The sequence below is a fragment of the Phascolarctos cinereus genome, unplaced genomic scaffold, assembly GCF_003287225.1.
Source record: "Phascolarctos cinereus isolate Bilbo 61053 unplaced genomic scaffold, phaCin_HiC Scaffold_4;HRSCAF=312, whole genome shotgun sequence".
In the NCBI taxonomy this organism is placed as follows: domain Eukaryota; kingdom Metazoa; phylum Chordata; class Mammalia; order Diprotodontia; family Phascolarctidae; genus Phascolarctos; species Phascolarctos cinereus.
The window spans coordinates 141,422,144-141,437,518 of NW_027555847.1; the positions used below are offsets into that span (position 1 = coordinate 141,422,144).

General features: G+C 34.5%; 1 protein-coding gene across 2 annotated transcripts in view; it reads right to left on the minus strand.

The window, feature by feature from the left end:
* Positions 1-15,375, minus strand: part of SLC44A1 (solute carrier family 44 member 1) — a 213,510-nt gene that overhangs the window by 75,385 nt on the left and 122,750 nt on the right. For both annotated transcript variants that reach the window (XM_020995459.2, XM_020995458.2), the window contains exon 4: positions 7,218-7,354. In XM_020995459.2, coding sequence (XP_020851118.1) covers positions 7,218-7,354 — 137 coding nt within the window. The remainder of the gene's footprint in view (positions 1-7,217; positions 7,355-15,375) is intronic.

A 15,375-nucleotide genomic window follows, 5' to 3' on the forward strand; every position in this document is an offset into this window, starting at 1 on the left:
AATAATAAAATAAAAATCTCTCAAGTTTTAGGTTCTCCTAGTTGGGAGTTTCAAAATGTTGTTATTCCATTGGATTTACTAGAAAATTTTAATATAGTCACACCTTTAAAATGTTGTCATTCACTGGAAATGCTGATTTCCTATCTGTTTATTTATATATAAAAAGTACAAGACTTGGTTGTAGGGAGAAATTGCCTTTAGGTTTCAAGGAAAACAAGAACATGGCAAGGTGGATATAAATATTATCAGGTGTTCAAATTTCAGTTTTGCCACTTACAATATCCATGCTGTTTGGCAAGTAACTATTTAATCTCTCTGGGACTCAAATTTCCTCACCTATAAAATGCAGGGCAGGGGGTTGAACTAGAACACTTCTAAGGTCCTTTCTAATTCTATTATTCTATGATCTATAAGCTAGAATTAGACAGACAACATCAGTGGGAGAGAAGTTTAATGATATATGTGACAGTTAAAAAAAATCCACAAACTTATTTTGGGGGCCTAGTCTTTCTTGTGACAGGCTGTTTTGTTTATGTTCTAAACTTGACCCTTACTTCCATCTAATCTCCCCTCCCCTTTCTTAGAATCATCTAAGGTTTAGGATTCTTCCATGTTAGAAATTTCCATCTCTCATGTAATCTTGGTAATAACTGTAATCACACCTGAGTATGACCCTACCCTTGTCATAAAACTCCTGGTTCTGGCCCATTTCAAGGGTGAACTTAACCTTCTCTTGGGCTTAAGTGTGATGGTCTAGTAGAGGAGATAAGACTCTGGGAATACCAAAGCTGAGGAATGGCTCTCAGAGGACCATGTTTCCTCTATTATCCTCTGTTTCTCTATCCTACTGCCCACAGAAACTGTTTCAACCCTTCTCTTCCCCTCAAACTTTTGTCCTATCCCCCTCCCTCCATTACTCTCTCAAGATGAAAATCTTACATTTTACTTGATAGAGGAAAAGAGGAAAGATAGCTCATTCTCCATGAGCTCATTCTTATTCTCTTCACCCTAAAATCCCTTAACTCAGTTAAGGTTAAATATCATCCCTCTTCTCCTTTTTTCTAATCTCTGAAAATGAGGTGGGCCTTCTAGCCAAGGCTAACCCCTCTATGTGCCCTTAATCCCATCCCATCTTCTCTTCTTCAAAAGATTACTCCCTCAATCATTCTCTCTCTCTCTCTCTCTCTCTCTCTCTCTCTCTCTCTCTCTCTCTCTCTCTTTTTTCTTACCCTCCACCCCCACTTTCAATATCTCTTTATTTACTGGTTCCTTTCCTGCTACCTATAAACATCATAAATCTCCCCCATGCAGCTAGGTAGTGCAATGGATAGAGTACTGGACCTGGAGTCAGGAAGACCTGAGTTCAAATTTGACCTCAGACACTTACTAGCTGTGTGACCCTGGGCAAGTCGCTTAACCCTGTTTGTTCCAGTTTCCTCATCTGTAAAATGAGCTGGTGAAGGAAAAGACAAACCACTCCAATAGCTTTGCCAAGAAAACCCCAAATGGGGTCATGAAGAGTCAGGTATAACTGAACAACAATCTCTAGAAAACCTTCACCAGACCTCACCATCCCCTCAAACTCTTGTCTTATATTTCCCCTTCCATTTTCAGCTAAACTCCTTGAAAATGCCAATTGCACTCAGTGACTCCATTTCCTCTCCTCTCACTCTCAATCTCCTAACAACTCAAACTGTCCTTTTTTAATGGCCTCTTAATTACCTTTCTCAATCCTCATCCTTTTAAAATTTTCTGCACTGACACTGATGACTACCTTCTCCTTCTTATTCTCTCTTCTCTGGGTTTTTGCAACAGGGCTCTCTCCTGGGTCTCCTCCTACCTACTGGACTATTCCTCAATCTCTTTTACTGGCTCTTGATCCCCATCATGCCCCTACACATAGGTGTACCCTAAAACTTTGTCCTGGCTCTCTTTTCTCTTTGTATCCTTTCACTTGCTTACCTCAACAGCTTACATCAGTTAAATTATCATAGCTTTGCAGACAACTCTCATATATATATACAGCCTGTCTCTCCTCTGAGATCCAGTTCCAGAGGATAGCTTAGTAAACATTACAAACTATATGTCCCATAGACATCTCAAATTCAACATGTTTAAAACGTAATTATATATTTTCCCCAAATACATTGTTATTCTGAATTTCCATATCCATCCTGATGGTATTACCATTCTAGCCTCCGCTATCCTATATATCCAACCAGTTGCAAAATCTTGCCATCTTTTCTCCACAACTTCTCTTGAATCTGGCACCTTCTCACCACTCATACAGCCACCACCTCAGAAAGCTTCAAGTCTCTTCTCACTTCAATCCATACTCCACACGGCTGCCAAAATGAATTTCCTTTGCCACAGATCAAAGAGTATGTGAAGAGAGTAAAATGTAAAGAAGGGGCCAGGTAATGAAGAGCTTCAATAGCCAAAGTGAGGATTTTATATCTGATCTTGGAGGTAATAGGGAGCCACTGGAGTTTATTGAGTAGGGAAGTGACATGGTCAGACCTTTGCTAGAGGAAACTGAGTCACTAAACTCCAGCGGCTCCTTACTACCTTCTAGGCAATAATTTATTCACTCAATAAAATGTTCTGTTTTGCATTTAAAGCCCTATACAACCTGACCTCAATCTACCTTTCTAGCTTTATTATATTACTTCCACATGCTACAGTCTAAGCAAACTGGCCTTCTTGCACAGAAAACATTTGATCTCCTATTTCAGTGACTCTACATTGGCTGGAATGTATCTCTTCTCACCTCCACCACAGTCAGTCAAGAATTATTTATTTAAGCACCTACTAGTCAGGCACTGTGTTAAGTGCTAGAGATACAAAGACAAAAGAGTTCTTCATCTCAAGGAGCTTAAGTCTGATAGGGGAGATAACATGAAAACTACTAGGTACAGACAAGACATATATGGAATAAATTAGAGATAATCAACAGAGGAAAAACACTACTATTAAGGATCAAGGAAGACTCTTTGTATAAGGTGAGATTTTACTTGGCCCCTGAAAGAAGCCAGAGAATCCAGGAGGTAGAGATGGGGAAGGAGAGAATTCTAGAAATGGGAGAATGCCAATGAAAATGCCTGGAGTTGGGAGATGGATTGTCCTGCTCAAGGAATAGCAACGAGGCCAATGTCACTACATTGCGGAGTAAGTGGGGAAGAGTAGTCTAAGGAGAATGGAAAGGAAAGAGGGGGGGCAAGTCATTAAGGGCTTTTAAAGGCTAAGAAAGTATTTTTTATTTGATCCTGAAAGTAACAGGAAGCCACTGGAGTTTACTGAATAGTTAGGTGACATGGTCAGACCCGTGGTTTGGGAAATTACTTTGTCACATGAGTGAAGAATGGACTGGAATCAGGAGCCTATGGGCAGGGAGACCAACCAGCAAATTCTTTCAACAGTTCAGGAATGATGTGGTTGTGACAGTGTCAGAAGAGAGAAGGGAGGAGGTATGTACACAAGATATCAGGAAGGCAGATTCATTAATATTTGGCAACTGATTGGATATGGTTGAGGTTTGGAAGGAGAATGAGAGAAATTAAGAAATCAAGTATAATATATCTAGGATGTGAACCATGTGACTGGGAGGACAGTGGTGTCCCCAGACAGAAATTAAGAAATTCTAAAGTTGGGAGGGCTTGGGGGTGACAGATAACAAATTCAGTTTTGGATCTCTTATTTTCCTTAAGATTTAGCTTAAGCACTAACTTCTATAAGGAATCTTCCTGATTCCTCAGCTATTAGTATCCTCTCTCCCAGAACTAATTGGTATTTATTCTGTATGTACTTATGTTGTCTCCTCGGATAGACTGTAAGCTGCTTGAGAGCAGGCAGGGGCTATTTCAGTTTCATCTTTGTATTTTGAATGTCTATCATGGTATATGTCAGATAATAGATGCTTAAAAAACATCTGCTTTTTGACTGATTCCTCCTCATACTCTGGTCTGGAGACCAACACACTTAAGGATCAGATCATTCTGACTATAACCTTCCCTTGTTGTTCCTCCTTCTCCTTTTGTCTTCTTAAGTCTCACACCTTCCTTTGTACCAATGTAAATGCACCAATAATAAAACAATATTTTGTACAATGACTAGTCTCTTCAACAAATACTTCTAGGTCTCACAAAGTAACTGGATTAACATGAATTGATATTTTATAGATCTACAAAATTTCAGGGCTGGAAATGACCTTAGAGGTTGTCAAGTCCAATGCTCTAATTTTACTTACTATATGTTGGTCTGCATATCTTGGGCTGTTTTGATTCCAACTAAACACTCTGAGTTTTGGCTGACAGTTGCTTCACCTAATACCAAGCTGTGGCATTCCGCATTATCAACAATGTTTCTGTGTTATTCCCTTTTTGACATGAAGATCCTATCATATCTAGTTCTTCCCAAGAACTTGGGTATTTGATTTCTGACTGAACAGACACATAGGAACACATAAGATAACCACAAGGGAAGTTCTATTCCTGATCATGGTCACTTCCAGGATCCATGGAATCCATGGAACTCCACAAGCATTTATTATACACCTACTATGTTCCAGGCATTGTGCTAGGTGTTGTCGATGCAAAGACAAAAACTAAATAGTCAAGTTTGAATTAAGGTCTTTTCAGATGCCCTAAAAAGCCTCTTGCTGACAATGGATAAGTTAAAGGACATGAACAAAGAGTTCTCAACAGAAGAATTTCAGGCTATTAATAATGAAATAAAAAAGTATTGTTTATCATTACTAACATGAGAAATTAAAATCAAGACAACTCTTTGATCTTCTTTCACACCAGCAAACTGGGAGTAGTAGAATGAAAGGCAGGTGTAAGGGTGGGGCTTTACTGATTATTCTGCCCCCTTAAAAGTAATTACTTTTGTTATGTAAGAACACAACTTGATTGTACAGGGTCTGTACGCCTCCTTGAATCAAAGCCACTGTATGTGAATTTTGGTCTCATTCTAAGGAATTTGAATAAAAGGAAGAGCTCTTTCCTCAACTTCCCTTTTGGATGCTTGTCTATCTGTAGACACTACAATATAATATGCTGTTTTGTTACCCAAATATTCCCAATAAACTGAATTTTGCTTCAATCAGAAAGAGGCCAGGGATTAAAAAGAAATAGATATAATAAATGTTAAGAACTTTCTTAATAGACCAGTTAAATCGTGATTGAACTCAAAACTTTTTTTTCTAAAATAAACTCCTTAAAACTGAAGAAAAAGGAATCACATGAGTCTTAAGGGCCATTACATCACCAACTAAGATTAAATAAGCTAATTATTTTAGTAAGAGTATTACACAAGCATAATAAACTCTTGGTGGAACTATGAATTAGTCCAACCATTCTGGAAAACTATTTGGAATTTTGCTAAGAAAGTAACTACAATACCCATGTTCTTCAACACAGAAATCCTACTGTTAGGCACAAACACAAGGAGATCAAAGGAAAAAAGAAAGGTCCTATATACACCAAAATATTCAAAGCAGCATTTTTTTTTATCATAGCAAAGAAATAAAACAAGGTATAAGACCATCCATTTGGGAATATCTAAACAAGTCATTATATATAAATGTAACAGAATACTAATGTACCATAAGAAAGTATATACATGGATTCTGAGAGGCATGAGAAGACATGCATGAACAGACACAGTGAAGCAAGCAGAACCAGGAAACTAATGCATCCAATGTAAAGGAAAAGAACAAAACATTGTTGCCATTATTATAATGACCAGGCTTAGCCCAAAAAAGAGAAAATGTACCTCCCCCCCCTCCCTTCTTTACATAGGTTGGGGATTTATGGCTGTGAAACACTGTATATGCTGTCAAAGGCTCAATCAGTCAATAAACATTTTTAAATACCTACTAGTGGCAGACACTGTGCTAGGAGCTGGGGATACAAAGAAAGATAATAAATAGTCCCTGTTCTCAAGGAGCTCATAATCTAATGCGGGAGACAACTATGTACAAAAAAAAAAGCTATATACATGATAAATTTGAAATAATCAATAGAGAAAAGGCACTAATATTAAGGGGAATCAGAAAAGGCATCCTGTAAAAAGTTGGATTTTTGCCGTGACCTGATGTATTGGTTAGTTTTCCTAAAGTGATTTTTTTTTAACTCTTTGTTTTAAGCAATCATTGGGTAGCGGGGTGGGGGAGGGGTTGGGGGGGCGGGGGACACGTTTTATTTGTAAATGAAAGTATTGTTAGAAACAAAAATATAACAATGTTTTTAAAGAAAGGTCTGCTGATGAGAACATACCCTTTAGGGTTCTCCTGGGTCACACCTGAATTCTATAAAGCAAGACTTGGACCTGCAGTAAATTAGTAGGTCTTTAGGTTGACTATATTCAGATGCAAGCTTGATTAGCACATCAGAAGATGAAAGAATTAGGGGGAAAATCATACCATGAAGCAATATGAGCCATAAGAGTTATGGTATTTTGAAAGAAGCCACACTAAGCAATATCAAAACTGGTAATTGATTTTACATGTATTGGAATAGAACTGGGAATTAGGAACTGAAAAAGAAAGAGGATCTGGAAGTCAGGAAATCTACTACATGGGATTTCTCCCAGACAATATGAAAGCCCCTAACTTCACATTTTCTTAAAATACTATGCTTAGAATACAAAAATATTACAGAATCACAGATTTAGAAGGGATCACAGGATCATTTATATATGTAGAGCTGGAAGGGACCTCAGACACCATCTAGTCCAACCTGTACCTGAAAAAAGTCCCCTGTATATCACATAAACAAGAGGTCATTCAGTCTTTGTTGGAGAAACCTCTAGAGGTAACTCACTATGTCCCAAGGCAGCATATTCTACTTTTGGACAGCTCTAATGTTAGGAATTTTTCTCCATACATCAAACCCAAATTTGCCTTCCTGCATATTTTACTCATTGCTACTCCTAGTTGTGCCCTCTAAGGCTAAACAGAACAAATCTTATTCCCTCTTCCCCATGGTATCACTTCAAAAGCTTTAGCCAATTTTCTCTTGAGATTTTTACGAAAAAAAATTATCCTTTCTCCCCCTTTAAGGCCTCCTGTTTAGTTTACTAGTACTGAGTACAAGTATTGGTTTACTTTAGTATTTGACATAAGAACTTATATTTGAATACCAGCACCCAGGATGTTTGACAACAGATATAGGACAGGAACATTACTTGGGTGGTCAGCTCTAACACCGCCTCACCATTCTTTTCTGCAAACTTCTGGACATCATACATTGTTTTCAGCTCATGGCTCGGACATGCTGCTACACAAAGAGCAACAGACTTGATCTTCCGTTTTACCAGGTCCACACTGCATGGATCCAAAAAGAACACATACCTAAAACATAAGAAAAAACACTGAGATTACTATTTACAGGAGTAACACACCTGGCAATACAATGACAATTCATTCATAGTACCTCAACTTTCATAGAAATTTCAGAAACCTCATAAATGAAGTTGTAATGATTAATCTATATTAATTTTAATTGTAGTTTTCTATACCCTTTGTTGTTGCTGTTGTACTCCACTTTCAAAAGAAATAAGTCAAAATAATCCAATCTAAACTATTATTGTACTGTAGGAAATGATGAAACAGACAATTCAGAGGAATCTGGGAAGCCTTTATGAATTTATGTAGAGGTAAGACAGCAGAAATAGGATAACAATTTATACAGTAATAACAACATTTCACATATTATATAGTGATAACAATATTTCATAGAAAAACAACCCTGAAAGACTTTAGAACTCTGATAAACACAATGACATACCACAGGTCTAAAAGAATGAAGATGAAACCTTCCACTAACATACTATCAGAGAGGTGATGAACTTAAATGCAGAAAGAATCATAAATTTTTGGATATGGCTAATGTGGAAATTTGTTTTGCAGGTCTATGGAGATAGAGCTTGAGGGATTTTGCTTTTTGTTTTTGTTTTATTTGCTCAATGAAGGAGTAGTGAGAGGGACAGAATAAAAAATATTTATTTTTTGAAAAATAAAAATAATAAACTTTGTCAAAAGGGAAAAAAACTTCAAATCTTTTCCTCTCCGAAAGCCAAAGGGGATGTGTCTGATCAGAACTGTTTGTTCATTTCTCGAATTATTATTTCTTTTCCAAAAAAATAAGCTGGCATATTCATCAGAAAACAGAACCACATTAACATTGTTAATTGTTTTAATGCTTCTGAAACTGAAAGAAATGACTGGAAGATTAGGGGGTAATTTACCCAAATAAAATGAGCTGGACACTCTGATGAATGTGGGTTGGTGTAGTGGAAAGAGTTAAGAGTCTTGGTTTCAATTCTTACTTCTGACACTTAATCATTATATGATGAAGGAGTTTCTTGAGCTTCAGTTTCCTTATTTATAAAATGGGAATAAATAATGCTTATGCCACCTATCTTATAGGGTTATTTTAAGGAAATCACTTTGCAAAATTTAAAGTACTATAATAAATTAGTTATTATTAGGTTTCATGTTTATCATTCAGGGAAAGGGAACTACAACGAGTAGAAACTGTTTCATGTAGAACAGAAGTGAGGTAACTATAATATTTGGCCAAATTTCAATAGTTCATAGCATATTTTCTGAATATGAATGACTATCAGAGGTCTTTCACCTACTGTTAAAACCGATTCAGATCTTGATATAAAGTAAAAAACCAAAATGAAACCTTGTGGCTATTAAAAAAAACAAAAACAAAAAACTTTTATTAGAAATTCCTGATAAATTCAAATGAGGACAAAAATGCCCCAATTTTGCCCCATCCCTCCCCAATTCAACATAAAAGCAAAATCACAGATGCTAACAATGGCAAAAGGAGAAGCTGTTGTTGTTTTTCAAGTAAAAGAAAAGATTGCTCAAATGACTGAAGAAAGGAAACCTGAGAGTTACAGCTAAACTAGAAGTCAGATTGAAAAAAAAAATTATGAGGAACAAGTTGGCAAGGAATTCTAAATAAAAAAGTTCTTTAAACACACCAAACAATCAGTGATGCATGATTCATAATGCAATGGTTCCACTAAGTGATGAAAAAAGGTGACTAGAGGATTCTGGGAAGTTGGCAGAGTAGGTCAGAAAAATCCAGGCTCTCCAAATTTCCTCCACAAATAAGACAGAACATTGCCTCAAAGTGAACACAGAGTAGCAAAAATAAAGGAAAGTTGGGTAAAATATTTCTCTTCCTAAGACAACTTGAAAGGCCCTCAGGAAAGAATCAACTTCCAAGGGTACAGGTTTGGCCCTGATTGAAATACAAACACCTCTAGGCTGACTCCTCTGAATCAACAAACAAGCCCTGGATGATGCTGGGTGGAAGGCAGCTTCAGCCTCCTCAGCTTTCATTTCATGGACAGTGTGGGGGTAAGGCAACTAAGTAGGAGAAGACTGAAAGCCCCTTAGCCATTACAAGAAATCACTGAGGAAAACTGTCATGAAGTTCTAGAATAAGAGGGTAAAGTAGAAATAGAAAAAAATCTACTGATCATCACCTGAAAGAGATCCCAGGATGAAAACTTACAGGAATATCAAAGCCAAGTTTCAAAGCTTCCAAGGAGAAAATATTACTTATATTATATTATATTATATTATATTATATTATATTATATATTATATTATATTATATTATATTATACTATATTATATTATATCATATTATATTATATTATACTATATTATATTATATCATATCATACAAATATTATAAGCAAAAAGAAAAAATAATTTAAATACTGTGCAGCTACAATCAGGATTATGTAAGACCTAGCAGCTTCCACACTAAAAGTCTGCAGGTCTTGGAACATTATATTTGGAAGAGCAAAAAAGCTGGGGTTGTGACCAAAATAGTTTACCCAGCCAAGCTGAATATTGTCCTGAAAAACAACAACAAAAAATGGACATTTAACGAACTGAAAATATTTTAGGTATTTGTGACCAAAAGAACAGAACTTAATTGAAAATTTGACATATCAAATCCAGAAGAAATATAAGGTAAACATTAAAGATCAATTATAAGGCTCTCAATAAGATGAAACTATTTACTTCTTATATGTGAAAATGTTATGAGTATTCTTAAGATTGTTGTTATTACTCGAGTAGTTTGGAAGAAAAGTTGAGGCTGAGCTGAGTACGATGGAGTCATTCTAAAAAACAAAATTGGGTAGGAAAAGGTAAAATAAAAGAGTAATTGTTTCATACAAAGGAGACATGAAAAGAAGAACTGACACAGAGGAAGCAGGTGGGGGTGGAGAACTGGTAGTGCTGGAACCTTATTCTCATTGGATCTGGGGTAAAGAGGGAACAACATACACATCCAGAAAGATATAAAAGTCTTCTAGATTTATAAAGAAATAAGAGAGTAAGGGGACAGGATAAGGGAGGGACTCTTAGAGGTGTGGGCAGATTAAGGAATAGGAGGATTAAGGGGAGAGTATAAGGAAGGGATTCTTTAAAAGGGTATGGATTAGTGGTTAGAAGTAAACTGTGATAAAAAGAAAGGCTTAAAAGGACAACAGTAATGAAAAATAGGATGGAGGGAAATGAATGTGAATGGGAAGAATTCACCCATAGAATGGAAACAGCAAAATGGATTAAAAATCAGAATCCAACAATACGTTGTTTACAAGAAATACATTTAAAAATAAGAGATACATACAGAGTTAAAATAAAGGGCTGGAGTAAATTTATTATGCTTCAGCTTATGTAGAAAAAGCAGGGGTAGTGATCATGGTCTCAGACAAAGTTAAAGCTAAAATAGATTTAATTAAAAGAGATAAACAGGGAAACTACATTATAATAAAAAGTACCACAAACAACAAGGCAATATCAATACTAAACCTATATGCACCAAAATCTATAGCATCTAAGTTTTTAAAAGAAAAGTTAAATAAAATACAGGTAGAAACAGACAATACTACTATAATATTGGGGGACTATAATCTTCACCTCTCAGAGCTAGATAAGTCTAACCAAAAAATAAATAAGAAATGAGTCAAGGATGTGAATAGAATTTTGGATAAGCCACATATGATAGAGATCTAGAGACAACTGAATGGAAATAGAAAGCAATACACCTTTTTCTCAACAGTACATAGCACCTCTACAAAGACTGACCATACATGAGGGTATGAAATTTTTATAGTTAAAAGCAGAAATAGTAAGTGCATCTTTTTCAGATAACAATGCAATAAAAAACTATAATAAGTGACCACAAAAACATAGAATAAAAACCAATTGGAGACTAAACAATTTAATTTTAAAGAATGAGTTGGCTAAAGAACAAATCAGAGAAACAATAAATAATTTAATTAAAGAGAATGACAATGAGACAACATATCAAAACCTATGGGATACAGCAAAAGCAGTAATCAGAGGAAAATTTATATCTCCAAATGCTTACATCAATAAAATAGAGAAAGAGCAGACCAATGAATTGAGTATGCAATTTAAACTAGAAAAACAAACTAAAAATCTCTAATCAAACATTAAGTTGGAAATCCTAAAAATTAAAAGTGAGGTGAATAAAACTGAATGTAAGAAAACCACTGGGAGCAGCTAGGTGGTGCAATAGATAGAGCACCGGCCCTGGAGTCAGGAGGACCTTAGTTCAAATCCTGTCTCAGAAACATAACACTTACTAGCTGTTGTGACTCTGGGCAAGTCACTTAACCTCACTGCCTAACAAAAACAAAAACAAGAAAACCACTGAATTAACAAATAAAACTAGGAGTTGGTTTTATGGGGAAAATAAAATAGATAAACCACTGGTTAATATGATTTAAAAGAGAGAAGAAAATCAAACCACCAGGACTAAAATGAAAAAGGTGAATATACCACTAATGAAGATGAAATCAAAGCAATTATAAGGAGCTATTTTGCCCAATTATATACCTAAATATCTAATAGACCTATTTTAGAAAAAGAAAGTGAACAGGCCATAAATAAGCTTCCTAAGAAAAAAGCACCAGGATCAGATGGATTTACAAATGAATTCTATCAAACTTTTAAAGGCCAATTAATTCCAATATTAAATAAATTACTTGGAATAATAGGTAAAGAAGGAGTCCTACAAAGCTCCTTTTATGGAACAAGTATGATGCTGATACCTGGAAGTGCAAAAACAGAAAGAAAATTATAGACCAATTTCATTAATGAATACAGATGCAAAAATCCTAATAAAATTCTAGCTAGGAGACTACAACAATATATTACAAAGACCACACACTATGCCCAGGTGGGATTTATACCAGGAATGCAGGAATGGTTTAATACAGGCCTACACAACTTATGGCCCATGTCTGCTTACTGCCTTCAGGCTGCTTGCAGCATGCCAAAGGATTTCTTCTACACACAAAGGATGTTTTCCTCTAACATTTTTCTGCTGCCTGAAATCCTGTGCATGCCCAGAGGCAGCCCAAGGACCGTAGGTGGCTGCAAGGTATATAGGCCTGGTTTAATATATGGAAAACTATTAATTATTAATTATACTATTATTATAGAGTATACTATATTATTAGTATGTTATATATACTATATATAACATTATGTTAGTATATTATGTATTATATAATATACTACATTAATAGTATATTACTATACTACTATTATGTAGTAATTATACTATAATATATTATTATAAAACTATTAATTATATCAATACTAAAAGCAACAAAAAATTATATGATTATATATGATTATATCAATAGATGCAGAAAAGGCTTTTGATAAAGTATAACACTTATTTCTATTAAAAAAACACTTGAAAGTATAGGAATAAGTGAATTTTTCCTTAAACTGATAAGAAACATTTACCTAAAACCATTAGGAAACATTATTTCTAATGGGTATAAGCTAGAAGCCTTCCCAGTAGAACAGGTATGAAAAAAGAAGGCTGGCTATCACCAGTATTATTCAATATTGTATTGGAAATCCTAGCAATAGCAGTAAGAAAAAAAAAAAAGAAATAGAAGAAATCAGAATGGGCAAAGAAGTAGTAAAACTATCTCTTTGCAGATAATATACTTGGAAAATCCTAAAGATTCAACTAAAAAGTTAGCTGAAACAATTAATAATTTTAGCAAAGTAGCAGGATATAAAGTAAACCCACATAAATCATCAGCATTTCTATAAAGCTCCAGTAAAACCCTGCAAGAAGACATAATAAGAGATACCCCATTTAAAATAACCCTAGACAGTATAAAATGCCTGGGAGTACACTTGTCAAAACAAACACAGGAACTATATAAACAAAATTATATAAAACTTTTTACACAAATAAAATCAGATTTAAATAATTAGAGAAATATTAATTGTTCATGGGTAGGTAGGGCCAATAAAAAAAAAGGACAATTTTACCTAAATTGATCTATATATTTAATGCCATCCCAATTAAATTACCAAAAAAAGATTTTACTGGGTTAGAAAACATAATAGTAAAATTCATTTAGAAGAACAAAAGGTCAAGAATATCAAAGGAACTAATGAAAAAAATTTAAAGGAAAAAGGTTTAGCAACACCAGATCTTAAACTTTATTATAAGGCAGTAATTATCAAAACTATCTGGTATTGGCTAAGAAACAGGCAGATCAGTGGAACAGAACAGACATACAATTTACAAAATACTAATGACTACAGTTACCTGGTATTTAACAAGTGTAAAGACTTGAGTTTTGGGGATAAGAATTTATTATTTGGTAAAAATTGCTGGGAAAACTGGAAAGCAGCAGTCTGGCAGAAATTGGGCATAGACCAATATCTTACACCATTTATCAAGATAAGGTGAAAATCATGACCTAGATATAAAGGAAGATATTACAAGAAAATCTGAAGAACACGTAACATATTACTTATCAGATTTATGGATAGGCAAACAAATTATGAATAAACATGAGACAGAGAGCTTTGGTAGATATAAAAAGGATAATTTTGATTACATTAAATTAAAAGCTTTTGTACAAATAAAAACAATGTAGCCAAGATCAGAAGGAAAGCAGAAAATTAGAGGAAAAATTTTATAGACAGTTTCTCAGATAAAGGTCTCATATCTCAAATACAAAAAGAACTCTGTCAAATCTATTACAGTATAAGCTGTTCCCTAACTGATAAATAGTCAAAGTATATGAACGGGCAGTTTTTCAATGAAGAAATCAAAACAACTTATAGTCAAATGAAAAACTGCTCTAACTCATTGCTGATTAAGAAATGCAAATTAAAACAACCCTGAGATATCATCTTACACCTATCAGACTGGATAAAATGACAGAAGAAAGTGACGAATACTAGAAGGAATATGGAAAAATTGGGACATTAATTCACTGTTGGTGGAACTATAAACTAATTCAACCATTCTGGAGAGCAATTTAAAATTATGCCCAAAGACTTATAAAACTGCCTATACCCTTTGGCCCAGCAATTCCACTATTAGGTTTGTTTCCCAAGATGATTAGGGAAAAAGGAAAAAAATCTATATGTTCTAAAATATAATAATTCTCTTTGTGGTGGCAAAGAAATTGCAGGGATGCAGATCAATCAGTGAATGGCTAAACAAGTTGTGCTATAGATTGTGATGGAATACTACTGTGCTACAAGAAACGATGAGCTCGATGATTTTAGAAAAACATGGAAAGACTTACATGAAATAACAAAGAATGAAACAAGCAGAACCAAAATAATGTTGAATAACAGTATTATTGTTTTAAGAACAACTTTCAGCAACCAAGTCATTCTGACTATTATAAATACCCAAATTATATACAACAGACCTATGACGGAAGACACTATCTGCATCCAGAGAAAGAACTGATGAACAAAAGTCTGTATAACATGCTTTTACATATTTATGTCTAATGGTAGCCATCTCTAGGGCGGGGGTGGGAGAAGGGGAGGGAAAAAAAGAAAGTTAAATGGTAACATTATTATATATTTAAAAGGAAAAACAAGTTGTGCATAACAGTTTTGTAGCTTCATGTGCAATCTTTTTTTCTATTCTACTTTGTTACAAATATGTTTATTTCTTAAGTTCAGAATAAAAAAAAGAAAAAAATAACTAATATATGTAAAGGTAAAATTAAAGGACTGTGGTACTGAATTCCATTTTTTCTAATTCTCTCTTGTCTAATCTGTTTCATAGTTATAATTTTCTATTTTTAAATTAATACAAAATGGTTTTGATGAAAACTGCTTTATAATGTAGTATGACGTCTGAAAGTATTATTCTTTTTCATTCCTTTCTTTTTTCATTATTTCTTTTGATAATCTAGATCTTTTTGTTTTTCCAAATGAAATTTTATTATTTTATCATGTTCAATAAAGTATTCGTTGACAACTTAATTGGTATAGCATTAAAATGGTATGTC